Here is a 24,732-nt window from a genome sequence, read left to right as displayed (position 1 = left end):
ACACACACACACACACACACACACACACACACACGCATTTTCTCCAAACTGTCCAAGAGAAAGGGGAGCAAGAAAGGAGAGGCTTCGATCCTCCTGCGTATCTGCAGGAACCATCAGCCCTAGACTAAGAGCTCCAGAGGGAAGGAACCAGAGTCCTTTCCTCACCATTCTGCCTGGCTCCTCTGTCCACGGGCTTCTCCAGGCAAGAATGCTGGAGTGGATTGCCATTCCCTTCTCCAGGGGATCTGCCAGACCCAGGGATCGAATCTGGTTCTGCTACATTGCAGGCAGATTTTTTTCTTTTTTTTTAACCATCTGAGCCACCAGGGAAGCCCCTATTGTGTCCCCAGGCATCACCAACTGTCACACAGGAGACGCACAATCAACACGCATAAGTCACATCAGGCCACTGGACAGTTGAACCCAGGGTGTCTCCTGGTGCTGTGGAAAGCCCACCAGTCTTGAGACAGAGGGAGGCCTTGGGCTTGGCATTGAGCAATTCTGTGGTCTGAGGCCAGTCTCCTAGCCCATCCGGCTGCAAAGGCAGCCACCAAGCAGAACAATGGCAATGTGGGTGCCGGCCCCCAGGCTGGCCTCCAGAGCACACGGAGACCATGTGCGCAAGTGTGGGACCTTGTGTTCACCAAGGGGGCCAGAGCTTCCTGCGACCCCCCGACAGGCGCCAGCATTCCGATCTAGGAGGCTTGGGCAAGAGCTCATTGTCTGTCACACACCGTGAGTAAGTGAAGCCCCATGGGCAGCTGAAACCGCTGTGGACTTCCCCTCCATCACAAATGAATCTCTTTATTATCTTTATGACCAAGCACCTTTGCCTGGAAATGGGATTCTGACTTCATAAGAAATGCTGCGAAGGGAGAGATTCTGAAAAGGCAGGAGGCTCCTAAATTCCTTAGCCAGGAAAATGGCGGGGAGGGACAGAGGGGCGAGACTTGGAGAACGTTTCTCTCCCCTAGAGTCCCCAGCAGACAGGGAAACTCCCCTAGGTCTGCCCCGGTCCCGGCATCTCTCTTGCCTGGAAGAAGTTCCCTGGGGGTGTGCCCAGTATGTGACTGGTGTCTCCTCCCTGACTTTTCCAGCAAAGTTTGAGTCTTCACTCTCTTTGTCTTCTGATTAGCAGGGCTAAGAGTCTTCACCAGCCACACAGGGGCTTCTATACCCTTCTTCCCATCTAAACAGTCACTCCGTAGCCCTTCAGGAAAAAAACCAAAAGCTACTCTAGAAGAAAGCAGTTGGTGATGTTATGCCCGATGTCCGAATCCCCGAGCGGGAAGAGAGAAGGCTTCCAAGACAATGCAACACGCAAAAAAGGGAAGTTTATTACTGTCTCGAGCCAGGGCTTTCTGCCACAAACATCACAGTGGTGCAGGGTCAGAAAAAGCCCTGGCTCAAGCTTGGTACACAAATTTATAAGATATGCAAAAGCGGTTAGTAGCTGGCTTAAGCGGATTGGTTACATGTTTGCAAAGTAATTCTATCGGTACAGACTTTCGCGGGCTTTTCAGCTCTCCCTTTGTTCTTACTGGGCGCATATTGATTGGCTGGCTCCAGGTTACCTGATGGGGGTAATCTTACCATTTCGGGGGAAGCTAAAACTTAGGTCCAGGCCGCCCGTCACGGTATTAACTCTGGCAGCCTCACATTCCCCCCTGTCTTCTTGTTCCTATAGAGGAATCCTTCTCTTCATCCTGAGCTACCATCTGATATTGCTGCCTCAATACCATAATCTGAATGGTATTTAGACGTTCTTTAATAAATGACATTAGCCGGTTTAAAATACAAGGGCCAAATGTGAGTGTTAATAATAGCACTATAAGCGGGCCCAGGAGGGTGGAAACTAAGGTGGTCAGCCAGGGGGAGCGTTGAAACCAAGACTCAAACCATCCCTGCTGGGCCTCCCGTTCCCTCTTTCGTTGCGCCAGCCCTTTTCTTACTTTTGCTATAGATTCTCTTACCACTCCTGTATGGTCTGCATAGAAACAACATTCTTCTCCCAGAGCCGCGCAGACCCCACCCTGTTGGAGAAAAATCAAGTCCAATCTTCTCCTATTCTGCAAGACCACCTCAGACAAGGAAGTCAGAGACTTCTCTAAGTGGCTGATTGATTCTTCTATGCGAGTTATATCTTCATCTATGGCGGCTCGTAGGGAAGAAAACCCTTGGCCTTGCAGAGATAGTGAAGCTATTCCTGTCCCTGCTCCTGCCAGCCCAAGACTGAACAAGGCTGCCATGGTGATCGCACTGATTGGCTCTCTCTTTTGTCTTGGCAATTCTCGGTCCCAATGTGAGTACATAACCTCTTCAGAGTGGTATAAGATTTTTGGCATTACAGCAACCAGAACACAGAATTCTTGACTCTGGTTAAAAACCTTCACATTTAAACATGGGGTTAGCCCAGTATGTGAACAAATCCACCAGCCCCCAACCTCTGGCACAATCCAATTTTTGCCATATAAGCGTAGGTTACTAATAGTCCGGGCACAGAGGGAAGTTTTATCACGTGGCACTGTGCCCAAACAGAGTCCCTGTCCCCAAACTTCATTCATTGTGAGACCAACCTTGCGTTCTTCCCATCGGCATGGGGGTGGGTTCTGGCCTGAAGATAAGTAGTAAGAGACATTGAGGCCTATGGCCTCATAGAAGGGGGGGTGAAGATTATAACAAAGCCAACAGGACTGGGTTGCATTAGGGTTGGTATGGTTTAAGACCGTAAAGGCTGCATTCACTAAGGCCCATAGGGGGTCCTGAATTGCTGAGCTAATGGTAACAGCCAGAGGGCCAGGGGTTTCTGTCAGTTTGCCTCTGAGGCTAGGGGGTAGAGGAGATGTTAAATGTTCCTGGCAAGCTTGGTCTGAAGGGGGTTGGCTTGGGGGTCGCCTTGTGCCCCTGTAATGCTTTGACCAGATTGGGACCTAAACTATGTACCTGCACCGGCTCAATAACCTGTTTAATGATTAAAAGCTCGCCTGGGTAGGGGCCGGGCCAATTTACGTGGAGCTGAAAACCCCAAGTCAGTCCTGAGGTCCAGCGGTTTTCTTTCTTCGCCCGTTCCTGGTTAAATCGTACTCGTACCTGAGGCCCCTGGTGTCTACGGTCCTTGAAGGTGAAGCTAACTAGATCTCTGTTTCCGACATCCCACCTCTGGGGTCCATCACAAGAGGTCACACAACTCCAGCTCCTGCAATAATAGCTTTCTATGCCACCACAGGTTTTCCAGTTATTTTTTACATAGCCCGGGCAAGCCCAAAACCCCAACCTATGGTTTTTTATCCCATCCCTATAGTACTTATCATGGAGACCGTCCTGCTTTGCGAAGAGGCTTGAGAGGTCGAAGTTCAGGTCCGGCCACCAGGTGTTTGGAGGGTGGATTCCTGAGGTCTCATTGAGCAGCTCATGAGTTTGCCCGTCGTTGAGTTTCCATGTGATCTTAGCAGGTTGATGGGGGTTATGACTGGTCGCTCCTGGGTCTATGAGAGCTGCCATCAGCAGGAGAATTAGGAGGTCTCCCAGCGGACAAGTTTTAGTTTCAAAGGATTTGACGGGTGAGGACTCGCCTTCCATTCTGCTCGCGCTTTTTCCTGTTCTTCCGATGTGGCTTGCCGCACGTGATTGCAATGAACCCAGGGTCCAATCCCGTCGACCTTGACAGCGGTAGGAGTGGTAAGAAGAACAACATAAGGGCCTTTCCATCTAGGTTCTAATACTTTAGATTGGTGTCGTTTTACCCAAACCCAATCACCTGGGCCAATATTATGTGAGGGGAGGGCCTTCTTGTTTTGGCCCTCATGTATCTCTTGAATCAATTTCCAAACATGGTTATGCACCTTACTTAATGCTATCAGAGTTTGCTGGAATTGTCCCAAAGTAGGGGGTGGCAGATATTTTCCTTCGAAAATAGGATACACAGGAGGGGGTCTTCCATACAGAATCTCAAAAGGAGTAAGATTCAGCTTATAAGGGGTGTTACGTGCCCGAAAGAGTGCAAAGGGAAGGAGGGTCACCCAGTCCCCGCCAGTCTCTATTGCCAACTTTGTCAAAGTTTCTTTTAGGGTCCGATTCATTCTCTCAACCTGTCCTGAGCTCTGGGGATTATATTCGCAATGTAACTTCCATTTCGTCCCCAGAGCTTGGGCCAGCCCTTGTACAATCTGGCTCACAAAGGCAGGTCCATTATCAGAGCCCATAGTCACTGGCAGCCCATACCTAGGCACTATCTCCTCTAAGATCTTTTTAGCAACCACTATTGCTGTCTCTCCCTTAGTGGGGAAAGCTTCCACCCACCCCGAGAAGGTATCTACCAGTACCAACAGATAGCGGTACCCATACTTGCCTGGCCTTACCTCGGTGAAATCTATCTCCCAATGTTGCCCTGGCTTTTCCCCTCGGTACCTCGTTCCCGAGTGCTGCTTCTTCTCTGCCCTCATCAGCTGGCACGCTTTGCAGGCTTGAATTATCTCTCGTACAGTTACATTTTGACGAGGGAACCTCAGGCAGGCCATCTGGAGAAGTGTTAGGGTCTTTTTTTCTCCCAAGTGTGTAGTTGTGTGCAGGTGTTCACACAGGTGACGACCCAGGGAGGCAGGCAAGATCAGGTTGTTGTTTTGGTCTCGGTACCATCCATCTTGGTCATCTTTCTGGAGGGTGGTATCCTTGTTGATCCAGGCGAGATCGGGGAGGGAATATTCGGGAACTGGTGGCAAGGTCCCCATACCAGGGGGTGGAAGTCCCACGGCTAATATGGGGGCGGCATAGTCCCGGCTAGCCGCTTCTCGAGCGGCCGCATCAGCAGCACGATTGCCTCGCGCCTTAGGGTCTTCTCCCTTCTGGTGACCGGGGACATGTACTATAGCTACTGCCCGGGGTAGTTGGACAGCTTCCAAGAGCCTGCGAATCTCAGGCAGATTTTTGACCTCTTTTCCCTCAGCTGTCCGAAATCCCCTTTCTTGGTATATGGGACCTTGAATATGGGCAGTGCTGAAAGCATATCGGCTGTCAGTAAAAATGGTGACTCTCTTCCCTTTGGCTTGCTCCAGAGCCTGTATTAGGGCAATCAATTCTGCTTTTTGTGCAGAAGTGTTTGGGGGTAGTGTCTCAGCCCATATCGTCTGCCCTGAATCATCAACTATGGCTGCTCCCGCCTTCCTTTGCCCATCTTTCACATAACTGCTCCCATCGGTGAACCATACTAGCTCACTGTTGCTTAGGGGTACATCAATTAAGTCTTTTCGTGCCGCCAGGGCCTCAGCCAGTATCTCACTGCAATCATGGAGAGGGCTGTCCTTCTCTGGGTTGGGTAGGAGCGTGGCCGGATTTAGGAAGCAAGGGGTCTGAAAACGCACCCGTGGGGCATCGAGCAGCAAGGCCTGGTAGTGTGTCAAGCGGGCATTGGAGATCCACTTACCCGGCGGCTGCTTTAAAACCCCTTCCACGGCGTGGGGGGTGTAAACCGAGAGTTGCTGTCCATACGTCAACTTGTCAGCGTCGCGGACGAGGAGGGCTGTAGCTGCAATGATGCGAAGGCAAGGGGGCCACCCAGCGGCCACCGGGTCTAATCGCTTCGAAAGGTATGCTACCGGCCGCTTCCATGGTCCCCATTGTTGAGTCAAGACCCCCTTTCCTATTTCTTGCTTTTCATCTACAAACAGCTGGAATGGCTTATTTGGGTTAGGCAGGGCAAGGGCTGGGGCTTCTAGTAGGGCCCGTCTGAGTGTCTGGAAAGCCTGTTTCATTGGCTCAGTCCAAGTCCACTTTGGGGTCTCTTTACTTCTCTCATATAAGGGCCGGGCCTTCTCAGCAAACCCCATAATCCACAGTCTGCAATATCCAACAGTCCCCAGAAACTCTCTCACCTGGCGGGGGTTTTTGGGCTCTGGTATCTGCAATATTGTTTCTTTCATGGCCTGGGTTAGCCACCTTTGCCCCTGCCTGATCTTATACCCCAAATAGGTGACCTCTTGCCGGGCTATTTGTGCCTTCTTTGCGCTAGCGCGATACCCCAAGATGCCTAGGGTCTGTAATAGGTCCCCAGTGGCACGGCTGCAAGCTTCCTCTGTGGTTCCAGCCAACATAAGGTCATCTACATATTGTAGCAGAATGACCTCTGGGTGGCAAGCCCGATATTCGTAGAGGTCCTCACTCAGAGCCTCATTAAACAAGGTAGGGGAGTTTTTGAACCCCTGTGGGAGGCGGGTCCAAGTTAATTGTACTACTGGTTGGCCCTCCTCCTCAGTCCACTCAAAGGCAAATATCTCTTGGCTCTGGACTGCCAGGGGTAGGCTGAAAAAGGCATCCTTCAAGTCCAGCACAGTGTACCAAGTGTACTCAGGCAGTAAACTGCTCAGGAGGGTATACGGGTTAGGGACAGTTGGGTGTATGTCACTCACCCGTTTGTTGACTTCTCGCAGGTCTTGGACAGGTCTGTAATCTGTCCCCCCTAGCTTCTTCACCGGCAGTAAGGGGGTGTTCCAAGGGGATCGGCATCGCCTGAGAATTCCGGCCTCCATGAGCCGTCGAATGTGGGGAGTGATCCCCCGCCGAGCTTCTTGGCTCATAGGGTACTGTCTCACCCTCACAGGAACTGCCTCGGCCTTTAGCTCGATGACGACCGGATGTCTCTGTTTAGCTAGTCCCATTCCTGCTGTTTCTGCCCAGGCCAATGGATATTTATGGACCCACGGTTGTACATCTAGTGCTATGGTCTCTGAGGGCTTAGGCGCAAAAAGTCTGTATTCATCCCTTAAGGCTAGGGACAAGACATGTATCGGTTGTCCAAGTCCATCCGTGACTGACATTCCCCCTGGGTCAAAATGGATCTGAGCATTAACTTTAGTCAACAAGTCTCTTCCAAGTAGAGGGGCTGGGCATTCTGGTATCACCAAAAACGAATGGGACACCTGGTGGGTCCCTAGATTTACTTTTCGTTCTGTGGTCCAACAATATCTTTTTGTCCCCGTGGCTCCTTGCACTAAGCTGGCTTTTTTAGACATTGGTCCCAGTTTTTGATTTAAAACAGAGTGTTGGGCGCCAGTATCCACCATGAAGCCAACGGGTTTCCCCTCCACATGTATGGTTACCCAGGACTCGGGGAGGGGTGCCGAGTCTCGACTCCCCTAGTCACTGTCTTCCCCCGCATATAGAACTCGAGTTCCGGGGGGGTTTTCTCTCTCTGGGTCATTCCTCTCCTTGAGTCCCTCTTAGGGCACTCGTTTTTCCAGTGCCCCTGTTCTTTGCAGTAGGCGCACTGATCCTTCTTTAGGGCCTGCCTTTTTGGTTTTTCTTTTTCTCCCGTCCGGGGGTCTCGAGGTTCCCTCAATTCTGTTCCGGCCTTTAACCCCGCAAAAAGAATCTGGGCTAGCTCCTTCTGGTTCTTCCGGTTTTCCCTCGCCCTATGTTCCCTCTCTTCTTTCCTGATCTTTTCCGCTAATTCCCTTTCCTCCCGCCGAATTCGCTCTTCTCTTTCTTCTGGGGTCTCCCTATTATTGAATACCTTTTCAGCTACTTTCAGTAAATCCTGTATTGTCTGTTCTCCCAATCCCTCTACCTTTTGTAATTTCTTCCTAATATCTGGGGCTGCCTGATTCACAAACGCTAACAAAACTGCAGCGCGTGACTCCTCAGCCTGGGGGTCCATAGGTGTATATTGCCTGAAAGCTTCCATCAGCCTCTCTAGGAAGGCTGCCGGGCTTTCAGTGGGCTCTTGCCTTACTAAATTTACCTTTGCCAGATTTGTCGGCTTTCTTGCTGCAGCCCGCAGGCCAGCCATTAGAGTCTGGCGGTACACTCGGAGACGCTCCCTACCTTCCACCCGCTCAAAATCCCAGTTAGGCCGCAACAGAGGAAACCCCTCGTCCACAAGATGAGGCTGGGCGGTTGGCCTCCCGTCGACCCCTGGTACCCGTTTCCGCGCCTCTGCCAGAATTCGCTCCCGTTCTTCCGTGGTGAAGAGCACCTGCAACAGCTGCTGACAATCATCCCAGGTGGGATTATGAGTAAACAAAATGGAATCTAAGAGGTCAATGAGGCCTTGGGGCTTCTCTGAGAAAGGAGGGTTCTGGGTCTTCCAATTGTACAGGTCACTCGTGGAAAAGGGCCAGTACTGATAGGTTCGCTCTCCGTCCGGGTTAGTTGGTCCCACTCGGACGGGGAGCGCCTGAACAGTGGATGAAGGTAACTCTGGGTCCCCAGGGTCTTGCTTACCCCTATCTCCCTTAGTTTTCCCCGGGTCCCCAATGCCGGTCCCCCCTCACGGTCGGTTCCCGTTGGCCCTCTTAATCCTCTCGGTTCACCTGTGGGAGCTTCTCTCCTCGGAGGGGATTGCAAGGAGGGCACATATGGCGGAGGCCTTATCTCCGTTTCTAGATCTATCAGGTTTGGATAAGATGATTCCTGAAGGACTGGTTTTGGGTCCTCTTTCTTTTTGGTTTCCTCCGGGGGGGTCTCCATCACCAGGACCTGTGAACTGGAGGAACTAGGAAGTTTGTAAACAAAAGGTTTTAACCATTTAGGCGGATTTTCTACTAGATCCTGCCAGACCATGACATAGGGGACTTGACTCGGATGGCCCCAGGGATCAGGAGCCATAATCTTCTCCTTCACAGCCTGTATGATGGACGGTTGAAAGGTGCCTTCCGGAGGCCATCCAACCTGAAAGGCGGGCCACTCTGCAGAACAAAGAGTTATTAATTTACCTTTTTTGACTAGCAAAGACAAGTCATGGGCCCTGGCCCTGACATCCGAAAAATGGTCAGTCATGAGAGAAAGTGGGGTAGATTCTCCCTGCCCCATGGTCAAAGAATAAACGGTAAGGAAGAGAGAGAATAAGTCAGAAGTGAGAAAGAACGATGCACCAGAAGAGAACGAGACTAGAGACAATGCCGGCACACACACAAAAACACGGAGAGCCAAAGACAAACACACGGACAAACAAACGTCGGCCGACGACACAGCGCTGGGTTTTCGGGCCCCCTGAATTTTCTTGCCTCCCGGTAGCAGATTCACCTTACCGAATGACGTCCGCTGTTCACCAGGCTCGGGGTCGGGAGAGGAACTTTCCTTCCCGCGGAGTCGGCTGCCCCCCAGCGCGTCCGCTGGCCTTGGCCTTACGCCGGCTTGCTCCCCCTTTATAAAGAAGCCTTCTCGCGGAGTCGGCTGCCCCCCAGCGCGTCCGCTGGCCTTGGCCTTACGCCGGCTTGCTCCCCCTGCTTCCTGAGCACCGGTGTTATTATTTATCCTTCCCCTTTGTCCTGTAAGCGTTCTCTTCTCCCTGTCAAGGGATCCCGGACGAGCCCCCAAATGTTATGCCCGATGTCCGAATCCCCGAGCGGGGAGAGAGAGAAGGCTTCCAAGACAATGCAACTCGCAAAAAGGGAAGTTTATTACTGTCTCGAGCCAGGGCTTTCTGCCACAAACATCACAGTGGTGCAGGGTCAGAAAGCCCTGGCTCAAGCTTGGTACACAAATTTATAAGATATGCAAAAGCGGTTAGTAGCTGGCTTAAGCGGATTGGTTACATGTTTGCAAAGTAATTCTATCGGTACAGACTTTCGCGGGCTTTTCAGCTCTCCCTTTGTTCTTACTGGGCGCATATTGATTGGCTGGCTCCAGGTTACCTGATGGGGGTAGGGAATCTTACCATTTCGGGGGAAGCTAAAACTTAGGTCTAGGCCGCCCGTCACGGTATTAACTCTGGCAGCCTCACAATTCTGTGTTCCAGACTCTGCCAAGAGTCTTATGGGGATTATCTCCTTGAATTATCTCTGCAGCCTATGTTTTTCTCTCATGAAGAGGTTAATAGAGCTATTAGGAATCAAAACCAGGATTTGGAGCCAGGCAGCTTGACCATTTCAGGCAGTCAGCTCCCCAGAGCCCTCGACCACTGATTACATTACCATGCTGCAGAACCGTGTTTATGTGTGTCTTTGTGTATCTTGTGTTTGTTTTGGAGACAGTCTTAAAGGAGTGCGTGCATGCTCAGTCGTATCCGACTCTTTGCAACCCCTTGGACTGAAGCCCTCCAGGCTCCTCTGTCCATGGGATTCTCCAAGCAAGGATACTGGAGTGGGTTGCCATTTCCTGCTCCAGGGGATCTTCCCGACCCAGGAATGGAACCCACATCTCTTGTGTCTCCTGCACCGATAGGATTCCTTACCAACTGCGCCACCTGGGAAGCCCTGTCTTAAAAGGGAGCAGTTCTATTATCTGCATTATCATAGAATCAGTAGTTATCTTTCTTAGAAACACACCCATCTTCTTGGTAACATACTGAGTTGAGCAGCAAAAGGAGACTGAATAGCTAAACCCTCAGTGTGTTTGCCTGCAGTTCCTGTTTGTTCTTTGTCTTCATCTTCAGACGTAGCCGACACAGTTTTCATTCTGGTGCCTTGCATCTGGCCTCTAGCGGGTAAAACTTGTGATGTTTGGGACTGGACATTTCAGGGATTTGGACTCTCTTTAACCACATCTTTACATAGATTTCTAGGAGTCATCTCAAAATTAGCCCATCAAAAACAATTGACCAATAGTCATCTCCTCACCAGACTGGCTTCTTCCCACTGTCCATCATTCTCAGTAAGTAGCCATCTCTCCAATGGCAACTGCTCAGGAAAAAAAGCCTTGAACTCATTTTGGTTTCTCTCTTTTTCTCACACTGCACCTAACTCACTAAGAAACTCTGTGGACTCTATTTCAGAATATGCCAAGAACACACCACTTCTTACCATTTCCACTGCAGTGGCCCTCACTTAAGCTGTCATCTGTCTATGAAAATGCTAGTCCTTTCTCCATGCATGTGCGTGCTAAGTCACTCAGTCATGTCTGACTCTTCGCAACCCTATGGACTATAGCCCACCAGGCCCCTCTGTCCATGGGGATTCTCCAGGCAAGAATACTGGAGTGGGTTGCCATGGGCTCCTCCAGGGGATCTTCCCTACCCAGGAATCGAACTTGTCTCCTGCCTTGGCAAATGGGTTCTTTACCACTAGTGCCACTTGGGAAGCCCTTCTCCATGTATAAACCAGTGCAATCCTTTACAGATACAGGTCACTCAGGGTCGGGCAGTGACTTTCCATCACACTGGGAATGAATCCAATGTCCTCCCCGAGGCCTCTGAGGTCCTGTAGGATCAGCCTCTGCCTGTATAACTTTGCCTTTGTCCCCTGCCTCCTCCTCTCCCTCCCAGCCTGTCTCAGTCAGTGGTGCCTAAGCTCCTTGGTGTTCCTCAAACATACAGAACACTTTCCCAGCTCAGGGTGGGAGGATGACCAGGATCACAGGGTGCTGGTGGGGGATGTCCTAAAGTGGCCCTTAAAGATGTACCCAGAACGGGGAAACAGCATTTGGCCAACAAAGTCGCACCCCCATCATTGGAAGTGAGATCATGGCAGCTAAACCCCAGAAAGAGTGTTCCTGCAGGGTGAAGTCTTTCAAGAGCGGTGATCAGAGGCCCCGTGTCTCCATTAGGCCGGGGGAAACGGCTTTGCAGGTGTCACGCATACACTCTGTGATGAGGTGACAGGGCACAGCACGGATTTGGCAGTCTTGAGAGACCTGGATTTGATTCCTGACTCCACCGCTTCCTGTCAGAATAACAGTGGGCAGACACTTAACCTCTAGTTTGGGTTTGTCAAAAATCTGCATATACCCATGGGAGTGTAGCATGTAAGTGCTGTACCAATTCAAAATATCAGCAGGATCAAGTTAAAGATAATTTTGGTTAAAGGGACCAAAAAAATCCAACTTACAGTAATTTAAACAAGGGTGGGTTGGTTTTTCTCACATAGTAAGAAGCCTGGAGATAAGAAGTTGCTGGCCTTGGCTTAGTCATTCAGCAAAGCCATCACCATCTTCCTCCTCTCTGCTCTGTCACTTTGACCTCTTGGCTTATGTCCTCTTGTTCATTGTCATGGGATAGCAAGAGGGCTGCTGCAGCTCTAGACATTATGTCTGTGTCAAGACAGGAAGGAAGAGAGAAAGATCAGACCAACCCAGTCCTCCCTCTTTTATCAGGAAAGCAAAACTCTGGAGAAATCTGCATTGGATGTACACTGCTTTGGTCAGGACTGTGTCATAAGCTATTTCCGGCTGTAAGGAAAGCTGGATATACTGATGTTTCAAGAAAAATGAAGGTTTAGTAAGAGAAAGAGAAGTAGAGACTGGAAGTTGGAAACACAGCTAACAGAATCTGCTGTTGGTGGGCGTTAGGGGGTGGGGTGGCAGAGTCCTACAGGGAAACAAAGGGTTGAGAACTGCTTTGGGAGAGATCTAAAGTCCATTGAGATATAATCCAGTCTGTAAGGAATTTACAAATTTAGGGTGGGGAGACACACAAAAGGTGGTGCTGGTGGTAAAGAATCCACCTGTCAGTGCAGGAAACTCAAGAGATGTGAGCTCTATCCCTGAGAAGATCCCCTGGAGAAGAAAATGGCAACCCACTCTGGTGTTCTTGCCTGCAAAATCCCATGGACAGAGTAGCCTGGTGGGCTACAGTCCATGGGGTTGCAAAGAATCAGACACGACTGAGTGACTAAGCATGCATGCACACATGCACGACACACAAAAAGATAGTAAAGTGTTACAAACTGAAATAAGAACTGTATTGTGATGCAAACATTGTTATTGTAGACCCAAGGAGCAATTAGTTCTGATTGGAAAGATGGAGGCAGCTTCATTCTTCTCTTTGAGCACTTCCTTTGTACCAGGCATTTCAACAGTAATTGCTGAAGTCTCCCCAGTGAACAAGACCGAAAACCTGCTTGCCCTCACATGGACCTCTTTAAGAAGAAGGACAAGAAACAAATGAACAAATAAAGAAAATGAACTTCAGTTGTGACAGTCCGACATAGCAGGTGGCTTTCCCTAAGGGTGAGAGGGTATTCCCGAGGTACCTAGGCTCAGAGGAAGGAACATATCCTCTTCGGTCACTTGTGGCTGAAATTCCGAGTGAGGAGTATGGTCAGATTGGGCTTGTTGCAAATGCTGGCTTGGTCACAGTAAGCAGGACTGTGGCTTACCACTTGGCTTTACCACTTACATTATGACCTCCAGGATCATCATCTACAAATTGGAATAATAGTCTCTCCAAGAGCTGTAGAGTGGGTTTAATAGGAGAGTGCATGTCAAGTGTCTGCCATACAGTAACTGCCTCATAGGGTGGATTGGAGGATTAAAAGAGATGATATATGTGAAGTTTTAGGAAAAGTACATGACACATCCTAAGGACTCAAATGTCAGCTGTAACTAACACCCTGGCTTTCTCCTCCACATAAAATGAGGAAGTTAACACAAGCTGGCTTCCTCCCCCATCCTCCACCCCCTCACTACTTGCGTTTTGTTACTACAACTTGTGGTATTTTTATTACTGTGAAAACGAAATTATGTGTCATCTGTTCTAAATTATATGTCATCTGTTTCATTAAGTATTTATAACAGGTGAATTGTCTTCGTGAACTGTTTATACCATTTTGACTTAACCACGTTTGAATTATTTCAAGCACAAGTTCTTTGATGCCTCGTGTTTCCCATATTTTCCAATGCTTTTGTTTTCTCTGCTCCTCTGTCTGGGCTAAGAACACTTGGGTCATAACTTTGCCTTACGTTGTTTCATATTGGAGAAGAGAAACTTGAAGTGAGTCTTAGGTTTCTTCCTTCATGGATGACCCACTTTCCTTCCTGTGTGTTTGGATGTCCTCCTTTTCTTCTGACACCTGGATGTTCTGACAGGACACTTGAACCCGCTGGCAGGAAAAGAGATTGTGTCTTTTTAGCCAGATGTCCCGACACTTGGTGGTTCCCTCATTGATGGGTTTAAGTCTCCTTCCCTCATTTAGCCCAGGAATTCTCTCTTATCTTTGAACCATGCTTCTGCTGTAGTCATTCTGAAGTCTTCTTCAGGGCCTAGTTGTTTCTTCATATCCTCTCTCATATCATCTTCTCTGATGATTTTCAACTTCTTGTATCTTTACAGTAGGTCTGGTGTTTCGTGAGAGCTTCTCAAACATGCCCCCACCTCACAAGATCACCCTTCTGCAGAACAAGTCCTTTTTGCTTTTACCTTTCTTGTTTTAAATTTTATTCTGATATTGGTTCAGTTCAGTTCAGTTCAGTTGCTCAGTCGTGCCCGACTCTTTGCGACCCCTGAATCACAGCATGCCAGGCCTCCCTGTCCATCACCAACTCCCAGAGTTTACTGGTTGCTATAAATTCTTTTCTTAGCTCTAGCAGATCTCTTCTTCCTTTCTAATTGAGTTTGATCATCTCAGCTTTCATAGCTTTTTTTTTTTAATAGATTATACCTTTCCAACTGTATTGAAAGCACAAAATAGAGTGTAAATAAAATTTACTTTTTATTCCAACAGTAAACATTTTCATAACTGTGTTCTCCCTTTACCACCCGAGTGTTATAGTATTTACTTATTTTAGGTTTTAGAGGTTGTACAGGCACCATATTATGTTTTATGTTCTTAAATTTCTCAGTGAAATGAGCTTTTCAAGATCTGGAATTTCTGCCTAAATGTAGCGAGAGAAGTCACCCGGATGACTTGAATATTCGCGTAGATGGTGTTCGAGTCCTTGTGTCATGTCTTGAGCCAGAAGAGAGGTCAGTGTAAGTACATGTTGTTAGCTGACTGACAGAACAGCCTCGGTGATCACACAGAATAGCAGACAGAGCATCTTCAGCACATGTTGGCCATTGGCGGCAGCTGTGTGTGTGTGCTCCGTTGCTCTGTCGTGTCCGACCCCATGGACTACTGCCCGCCAGGCTCCTCTGTCCATGAGACTGTCCAGGCAAGGACACTGGAGTGGATTGCTCTTTCCTTCCCCAGGAGGTCTTTCTGACCCAGGGGTGGAACCGGTCTCTCTCATGTCTCCTGCGTTGGCAGGCAGATTCTTTACCACCACGGCACCTGGGAAGCTCGCAGCAGCAGTGTTGATCAGTTTGACTTTGTAAAATTTTAAATTCGTCCTCCATACGCATGTTGAGTGAATCAAGTTAAAGATGAATGACAAACTGAGATAAATGTTTGCCACACAAATGGCAAAGTTTTTATAAATCTATAAAATATGTACATAACAATAAAAAGATCTATTCACCTCCTAGAAATTGACCAAATTTTGAACAGTTAGTTTCTGCCAATACAAGCCACATAGTTTAGCTCATAAACATATAAAAAGGAAATTTATCCCTACTGACAATTAGGAAATTGGAAGTTTATAACCATTTTCTGCCTATGAAATTGGCATATATTTTGAAAGTTAATTATAAGAAGTATTGACCAAGGTATGGAGAAAAAGACATTCTCCTATACCAACCAGTGGACTGTGACTGTAAATATACAGATATAGACAAGCAAGTGTTCTTCCAGCACTAAAGCTCTTTATCTTTGCACATGTGTGCAAAGATGTATGTACAAAATATTTATCCCAGTGTTGTTTATAATAGAAAATAAGCCAGTGAGAGTGAGGATAGACTCTTGTAATAAGCACACAGTCAGTAGTCAGTGCGTCAAAAAAGGCAGACGTTTATTTTTCCCTCACATAGACTTCAGGGTAAACTGTTTAGGTTAGCAGGGCAGCTCGACTCCATGAGTCACCCTAGCACCCATTTCCTTCCAACACGTGCTCCACCATCCTCTAGAGCAATGTTGTAACTCCACAGTTGAAGCAGGATCTACGCCACTCCATCACTGCAGCTGGAGTGAAGCAGGAAGAGAGGATGTGCAGGTATGCACCCAGCCTAAAGGTCTAGCTTCAGAAGTGACCCTTGTCATTTCAGCATATTCCATGAGCAAGAACGCTGTCTCATTTCCTCATTTATCTGCCGAAAGCTTTGGGATATGTAATGTAACTGTATAGCCAGGAAGAGATGAAAATGAATTTTGGTAAACAAAAGCAGGTCTCTGCCTCAAAAAATACTAGAAGCAGTCAAATATCCATCAACAGAGAAATGGTTAATCCAATACCTCCATTTTATGGAATATTAGACCACAATAAAAGAGTGAGTTACATCCCCCGTGCTTTTTTTCCACTCACAAGACTGAGTTTAGCGCTATAATATGAGTATCATGGATCTGCCCATATATCTCCCTGAGTGAGATGAAAACTTGAGGACCAGGGGCATGCCATTACCTCTCCTTGTCCCTAGAGGAATATGTGACAAAGCAGATAATCAATAAGTATTTACTGAAGTGAAAAGATCCTTTTACCCACTTAGTTTAAAAAGCTTTTATTAAGTGGCTGCCTGAGTCTTCTCGGGCATCTTATCCACTCCTCAAATTTTTTCGTTTTTCTCCTTTGTTCTGTGTATTTCATCCCAGCCAATTTCTGTCCCTATCTCTTCTGGCTGTACTTTAAGAACACTAACTTCATTTTTTATTTATTTTTTTAAGTTTCTGGCTGTGTCCCACAGCATGTGGGATCCTTGTTCCCCGACCAGAGGTGTGGAACCTGTGCCCCCTACATTGGAAAAGTCTTAACCACTGAATCACCAGCCGTGCATATATGAACCAGGGAACAATCAAACATGTTTTAATAAATAAAGGAGTGCTTCAGTATGAACTCATGGTTTTTTAATAGTTGTGTAGATTCATGTAAAAATAAATATAGATATGTGTATATGGGTTTATGAGTAGACATTAATGTATTTCCTAGTTCTGTCCCCTGAGATAGCTAAAGCCACTGACACCCCAATAGTAATAAGCACATCTGGTACCCAGAGAGCAGTTTAAAGTACCGCTGCCCAGTAAAACTAACCAGGGCTCCTCGGAGAAATGCTGGCTCCAAGACTGGAATGAGGAGAATATGAGATAAGCGTGGAGAACCTGTAGTGTCAGAAAGTAAGGAAGTCTTCAGAGATAATCAGGGCACTTGGAAAAGGACACAGATTCAAACCTAAAGGAGCTTCCAGTGACCAAACCTGGGACAGGTTGAGCAACGAAATAAATAACAGTAGTAGTAAAAAAAAAAAAAAAAAAAAAATAACAGTAGTAGTAAACTGTAACTCATAGAATAAAGAAAAGATCCATCAGCCCATACTAACAGAAATAGCCAATTGAATAAATAGATGAAAAGAGGAATTCTACAGTAGAATACTAATTAACATAGAAGGATAATGGAAGTAGAATATCACCATTAGGCAAGCACTAAATAATGAAGTTTTATAGGCAGAAGTCATTGATGGATGCTGAAATTAGAAAACAAGTGTGTGATGAGAAACAGGATGTTTACATTGTCTCAAAGTAGTCCCCCTGTGTGAAACTCATTCATTATAAAGAGAAAAATACTTTCGAGTGGAACAGCCTGGCAAATATCACTTCAACCAAGTGACCAAAGTTAGCATCACCAGTAACAGGACAAACTGACATCAGATACCTCCTGATATGCTGCACTGAGAAGAACACATCACTTTTGTCCTAATCTTAACCAAATAAATAAATATATATATATATACACATAAATGTGTATATATATATATATTAAAAACCAATCTTAACCAAATAAATAAATAAATATATACACATAAACGTGTGTGTGTGTGTATATATATATATATATATATATATATATATAAAACCTCAATCTAATAATGAGAAAACACCAGGCAAACCGAAATTGAAGAACATTCTACAAAATACTGCTTAGTAGTCTTCAAAAAATCAAAGTAAGAAAGACAAGAAAAGTGAGGACCTGATATAGATTGAAGAGACTGTGACTGTGGAGGGACTTCCTGGTGGTTCAGTGGTTAAGACGCAGCCTTCAAATGCAGGGGGTGCATGGTCAGTCCCTGGTTGAGAAACAGGACCCCACATGTAGCAGGGTGCAGTCAAAAATTAAAAGTAAATAAGTAAACAAACACAATGTTATAAATAAATTATACTTCAATTTTAAAAAGAGACTATGGAGATGTAACTAAATGCAATATGTAATGCTTAATTGGATCCTGAACCAGGAAAAAGACATTAAGGGACAAACTGGAAAAAGTCAAATAAGATCTATAGATAATAGTTTTATATCAGTGTTAGTTTCTTGGTTACAATTAATTTACTATAAATGTTAACATTAGGGAAAAGTGAGTGAAACTTATATAGGGATCCTACTATTTTGCAATTCTTGTATTACTAAAGTTATTTTAAATAAAAGGTTTTAAAAAAGAATAGGCCATGCAGTTTTCACTGGATTGGTCTTTCATAGAGAAACACTCCAGAGCCCTGCTAAAGTGAAGAATTTCGAATAATTTTCTAACCATCTAATAGCTAATGTTTAAAATCAGTAATTTTTTTCCTTCATTTGGCATAGCCTAACTCTGGGTTTCTTTCTTAATTATCTGAAAGTAGCAATTCTGTTCATTTGACTAAGGAAATGGCCCTAACCCATATCTTATCTTTAGCTAAGTGGTTGTTAAAACCAAAGAATGCATCAGTGAGGCTTTGAACAGAGTTGGGATTCTACATGCTCTTCTGATTCTCCAGCCTGCCTTTACAAAGTGCAAGCTGTTAAACCAAAATCATTTACTGGGTTCCTATAAATCTAATGTGCAGCTTTAGAGGGGTTCTGCAGTGCTTTGAAAATGAAAAGTCAAGGATCAGACATAGCATATAAAATACACAAAGGATTCAGCTTATAAATGGACTTAATCCATTAGCCACTTTTTTCAAGACCCAAGCAAGTTTTTCTTGAGTTAACACAATACAAAATAGCAGAATGAGGGTATGAAAAAAGTCTCCAGATGTGGACCTAGATACTTGGGGTCAAGTTCTTCTTTTTAATTGAAGTATGTTTAACTTACAGTAGACTTCCCTGCTGGCTCAGACTGTAAAGAATCTACCTGCAATGCAAGAGACCTGAGTTGGATCCCTGGGTCAGGAAGATCCCCTGGAGAAGGAAATGGCAACCCACTCCAGTATTCTTGCCTGGAGCATCCCATGGAGGGAGGAGGTTGGCAGGTGACAGCCCATGGGGTCGCAAAGAGTCAGACACGACTGAGTAACTTAACTTTTGATTTTCAATATTGTATTAGTTTTCAGTGTACAACATACTAATTCAATATTTTTATGCATTATACTCCATATAAAGTTATTATAAAATACTGGCTATATTCCCTGTGCTGGCCATCTTTGCAACCTATTTTTTAAAAACTTTATTTTCTATTGGAATATAGTCAATTAACAAAGTTACGATAGTTTCAGGTAAACAGCAAAGGAATTCAGCCATACATATACATGTGTTCATTGTCCCCAAAACTCCTCTCCCATCCTGGCTGCCACATAACATTGAGCAGAGTTTCATGTGTTATAGAGTAGGTCCTTGCTGATTGTCCATTTTAAATATAGCTGTGTGTACATGACTGTCCCAAACCCTAACTATTCTTTTCCCCCATTCTTAACCCCTGGCAATGTAAGTTGGTCCTCTAAGTCTGTGAACCCGTTTCTGTTCTGTAAGTAAGTTCATTTGTATCATTTGTTTTTAGATTCCATATGATATTCATATGATGTCATATGATATTTCCCCTTCTGCCTGACTGACTTCATTCAGTATGACAATCTGGAGGTCCACCCATGCAACTTATTTTATAAATAAGTAGTAGTAGTTTGAATGTCTTATTATCCACATATATAGTATTTAATATTGTATATTGTACATATATAATTGTATACTATATTATATCAATATACAATATATATGCGTGTATGTACTACATATTTCAATCACTTGCCTCCTGTTTAAGTCTGCCTTCCTTCAGCACCAGTCTAGTTTATAGCTGGAAGGACTTGACATGAAGAACGTGTGTTCTGTTTCTTTGCTAGCTCCAGGTCCTCACCTCTGTGTGACTCAGGCTCACAGAGTGAGTGGTTCATAGCACCCTCGCAGTTAACTTAGATGGAGATGGAAGTTCCTCTTCAAAATAAGTGCAGTGCTCCCAAGGGCTCGTGACTTCCTTCTTCTGTATAGTGAGGATGCGCTAGATTATGGTTCAGTAACGAACACCCCAAGATAACCCAGGAGCACCTCCTTCTTCTCCTCTGTCAGGTCTAGCCCCTCTGCTGGGTCTGGGCTGTAGGACGGAGAGAAAGGGACAAGAGTCTTGATGGCCCACAGCTTCTGACCTCTTCTGTAGGTTGTTGCTGCTTCTCTGGCTAGCCCTTTCTGACTGATGACGCTCCACTACTGGTCTCAGTCGAGCTTCGCTTGAGGGCCCTGCAGGGTGTCCCCCCAGACCCCTCTCCCCGGAAAGCTCCCTGAAGTGGAGCACTGGCTTCACATAGCCACTGCCAACTTCAGACGGACAGCAAAGCACATTCCTGGCACGTATCTAAAAGGTGGGGAGAACAGCACTGTATTGCTGTTTACACACAGAAGATGCCCAAATTAATGGTTCAAAACACCAGATATCTCTTCAGTGGATGACTCTGTGGGTCGACAGTTTGATGAGGATTGAGCTGGGCAGTTCCTCTGTTCTCATCTGGATCCTTGATTCCCTGCAGGGAGCAGGGTGGCTCTGCTTCTGCATCACTCGGGTGATGGGGGTGGTTTCTGGACCCTGTGCTCCCATCGTCCTTCAGGCTGCATCATGTTTGTGCATACGGCAGCTGGGCCGGTTTCCGAGGTAGAAGACAAGTGTTCAGGACATCTTGAAGTCTGGGCTTGGAAATGGCTTTGAAGTTGCTTCTGCCACCTGCTGTTGGTCAAACACCCGCAAACCAACAGGATTCAAGGAGCTCCAGCTTGGATGGGCGGATCTTGAGGTCACCTTGCCAAGGAGCTTGGGAAGGGTAAAGTAGAGAATTGTGGCATCCACCCCAAGCACTAAACCCGCCACATCTTCGTGATCTCCTGCAGGGAAGGCTGGGGGCTTGGTGCAGGGGTGGCTGGACTCGGCAAGTTTGATGAAGTCATCTGTGTGTCCAGTAGGACTGTCTAATAAATGGAGGCCTTTATTAGAACAGTGTGATCAGCACTTTCTGTCTACAACTTTGGGGCTTAGACATTAATTCCAGGCAACAGGCATGGATATTCAATTATGAGGGAAAAACTGCCTTTCAGGTGAAGTGACCTATGACAGGTCATGCAGCTGCCTGCCAAGTGGTTCATTTCTTTTGTCTGGGCAGAGGGGACAGTCTGCACTAAGAGCTGATGATTTAAAAGCATAATAAGAAGGGAGGAGAGGGTGAGACGTATGGAGAGAGTAACATGGAAACTTACGTTACCGTATGTAAAATAGATAGCCAACAGGAATTTGCTGTATGTCTCAGGAAACTCCAACAGGGGTGGGGTAGGGTAGGAGGTGGGAGGGAGGTTCATGAGGGAGGGGATATATGAATACCTATGGCTGATTCGTGTTGAGGTTTGACAGTAAACAACAAAATTCTGTAAAGCGATTATCCTTCAATTAAAAAGTAAATTAATTTTAAAAAACCAAGCAATCAAAATAAAATGAGGTAGAAGGGTAAAAAAAAAAAAAAGCATAATAAGTAACCTAGACTTTTAAAAGGTCACTGTAGCTGGGATGGCAAGAGCAAGGTGGATGGCAATCTAAGCTGTCACTGGGACCCAGAATCTACCAGTCCTTGAAGCCCGTGGCAAGGAGCTTTTCTTTAAATTTATAGAGAACAGGTGCTTCCCTGGCAGTGCAGTGGTTAAGACTGCACTTTCAATGCAGGGGACATGAGTTCGATCCCTGGTCAGGAAGCTAAGACCCCACATGCCTCATGGCCAAAAGAATAAAATAAATTTAATTTATAAAGGACAAAGGGAACTTTGTGAAGGGTTTTGAACAACAGGCTCACGTGGTCACATCTGTGTTCCCAAAATATCCTCTCAGCTCCCATGGGAAGACTAGATTGGAGAGGCAGGCTGGACCAAACCGCGTAAGGATTCCTCCAGCCCGTGTGGTGCTTCTTCATAGGCCCCAAAGGCAGAGGCGAGATGGCCTAGTTTTGCCAGGATCAAAACCAAGAGGCAGGGCAGGGGCGGAGCGGAGAAAGTCGGGTGGATAATTCCACACGGTGTTCTCCTCAAACACACACACACTTATCCACATGCTTTGGAGCCCGGCAGGCTTGGGAGGCTCTGGTTTGTGTTCTGTGATGCTTTAGCCACTTTAATTCCCAGTCGATGGCCTCCTCTGCTTTGCTGTGTGAACAGACAAATGATGGCCAAGGGACCCCAGCAAAGAAAGGCTGGCACAGACCCCAGCATGATGGACCCAGCCTGTGATCCCAGGAGTTCACACACTTAATGTTTCCAGTGATTCCAATTCGAAAGGCAAACAGTGTCCAAAACCATGAGCCATTTGAAGCACATGCATGGGTGCCCAGGGCGGCAGGGAGGAGGAGGAGGGGTGGAGTGGGGGCCGCTGACATCAGCCACCCCCACAGGGACCCCTGTGCGCCTCCACAGGGGCTGAGGGTGTCGGGAACGGAGCAGCCCACGGAACAGGCCTCACCCCCACCCCCACCCCCAACACTCACAGCAGGAGTCTGCATGATTGATCGTAAGTCTGTTCTGTCGTTGCATTGCAGCTCCAGAAACTAAAACGATCACTTTCTTTCAAGACCAAGAGTTTACGGAGCAAAAGTGCTGACAACTTCTTCCAGCGAACCAACAGCGACGTGAAGCTGCAGGCGGACCTGCTGGCGGAGGTCAGCCCCAGCTCCAGCCCGCTCCCTGCCCCTGGAAGCCTGACCTCCACACCCACCAGGGCCGGCCTGTACCCCAGCGGTGGTGGCAAGGCCCACGCCTTTCAGGAGCACATCTTCAAGAAGCCCACTTTCTGTGATGTCTGCAACCACATGATCGTGGGTAAGCCCTGCCCCTGTCCCCCTGCTGCCGGTCCCCGCATCTCTGGGAAGCCAGATGAGAGGGGTGCACCTGAGTCCAGGTCCCTGTGGACAGACTCTGAGACTGTCTGGCAGCGGGGAGGATTGTTTGGGATCGTCTGGAGGAACACCGGGCTTCCCAGATGGCATTAGTGATAAAGAACCCACATGCCAGTGCAGGAGACATAAGAGATGCAGGTTCAATCCCTGGGTTGGGAAGATGCCCTGGCGAAGGAAATGGCAACCCACTCCAGTATTCTTGCCAGGAGAATCCCCTGGACAGAGGAGCCTGGCAGGCTACAGTCCATAGAGTCACAAGGAATCGGACACAACTGAGCGACTTAGCATGCACGCACTCATGAGAGAACACTATGTGTCAAAGGTAAGGGAAGCAGGGCTGGGCAGAGGAGAAGCTGGGTAATGGTGCGGATGTGACAGAGCCTTCAGCTGCTCCCTGGAGTGCTCCCCAGCCCTGGTCAGTCATCTCGCTTTGAGGCCAGAGATCTGGGACTTTGTACCCTGCATCACCTCTCACCGGATATCGGCAGCCCCCAGGTAGAGGGCCACATCTTGGACAAAGCGGCTCTTTTTAGCCAAGGGCAGTTAGCCGAGAGAGATTCTGTGGGAGGCAGCCAAGACACTGGGCAGTTGGGGTTCGAATGCCTCCGATCTGTAAGGGGGTCTGAGCGCTGCATTGAGGGTCCATTAGTGTTTGCATGGCCGTGTCTGCCTGAGGTCACCTGGGCAGGGGGTCTATGGCGTGGTGAATGAGCGAGGCAGGCAGGTGTGGAAGGTAGGAGACATTGGGGAGGCACTGACCCAGAGCAGAGGATTCAGTGGTAATGGTGATTACCAACTCTGGACCCCGGGAAGGACTCACTCCTGGTACCACAAAGAAATGGTAGTGGCCTAGTGTCTTAGGGCTTGTGCCCAGAAGAAGAAAGTGACCTATAAAATGTCCCAACCAGAAGGAAAACATAGCCATTTGGAATCACACGCACAGGGGCTCCACACTTGACACCCCCTGCCTCGTGGCAGAAACCCAGTGACCAAACAGATAGAGGAAACCATAAAAGGAAAGGGACTTTGGGTGGGACCAGAGTGAATTGAAACCAGTTATTTCAAGACAGCAGCATGTCCTAAGTGATTGACTGGTCCACTGCAGAACAGGGAGGAGGGGGAAGGGATGCCCACATTGCTCTCAAGGGGGCGGTTAGGATGCACCCCCCCACCCTAGGAGAAGTTGAAGGGCAGAAACCCGGAATTAAGAGAGGAAATGAGGCTGAAAATCAAAAAGATGCAAAGCTGACCAAGCTGGGAGCTTGTCCTGCAGAGACGGAGCCAAGCGAAGCCTGGAGCTCCTGGACCATGGCTGAGAGGGATGCAGGTGTGGGAGACAGCCCTTCCCCACCTGGGGTCCCAGGGCTAGGCCCACACCGTGCCTTCTGCTCACTTATGGCCTGGATGCTGTGGCACTGGGCTGGCCAAGGCTTGAGACAAGAATACTTTAAGATCAAGAGCCTGATTCCCGAACTGGGAGCCAGTGCCCCATGTGACCCTGACATGTTGTTCCTCTCGCCTTCCAGCTCTTCAGCCCTGACACACACCTCTCCCAGCCCCCAGTTTCCCCTTAAGTGCCCAGAGTCTCTTCTGAGCATGACAGTTGTCTTAGGCCGGATTCCCCAGAAGCAGAGCTGAGACAGGGACTCACATGCCCATGATCTATTGAGAGGACGAGAAGGGGAATGGAAACCGATGGGCAAGGGAGGGACTAAACTAGGACGTGGTCTTAGGTGGGTCTTGCGGGAGCGCGGGAGCATGAGTTTCAGCAGTTGGTCCTTCCTCAAGGCCAGCCTTTGGTATCAGTGGGCTTCCCTTCTCCTCCCATGACGGAGGTCACTTCAAA

The 24,732-nt window shown here is 47.5% G+C and overlaps 1 protein-coding gene across 3 annotated transcripts in view; it reads left to right on the top strand.

Moving 5' to 3' along the window:
- STAC (SH3 and cysteine rich domain) overlaps positions 1-24,732 on the top strand; it is a 128,057-nt gene that overhangs the window by 34,567 nt on the left and 68,758 nt on the right. For 2 of the 3 annotated variants that reach the window (XM_043442739.1, XM_043442741.1), the window contains exon 2: positions 22,530-22,809. In XM_043442739.1, coding sequence (XP_043298674.1) covers positions 22,530-22,809 — 280 coding nt within the window. The remainder of the gene's footprint in view (positions 1-22,529; positions 22,810-24,732) is intronic. The other variant, XM_043442740.1, reaches the window with a different exon arrangement.

Source organism: Cervus canadensis, chromosome 22 (assembly GCF_019320065.1).
Source record: "Cervus canadensis isolate Bull #8, Minnesota chromosome 22, ASM1932006v1, whole genome shotgun sequence".
Taxonomy (NCBI): Eukaryota; Metazoa; Chordata; class Mammalia; order Artiodactyla; family Cervidae; genus Cervus; species Cervus canadensis.
The sequence above is the reverse complement of the archived record's forward strand: the minus strand, read 5'-3'. Positions and strand labels throughout refer to the sequence as shown.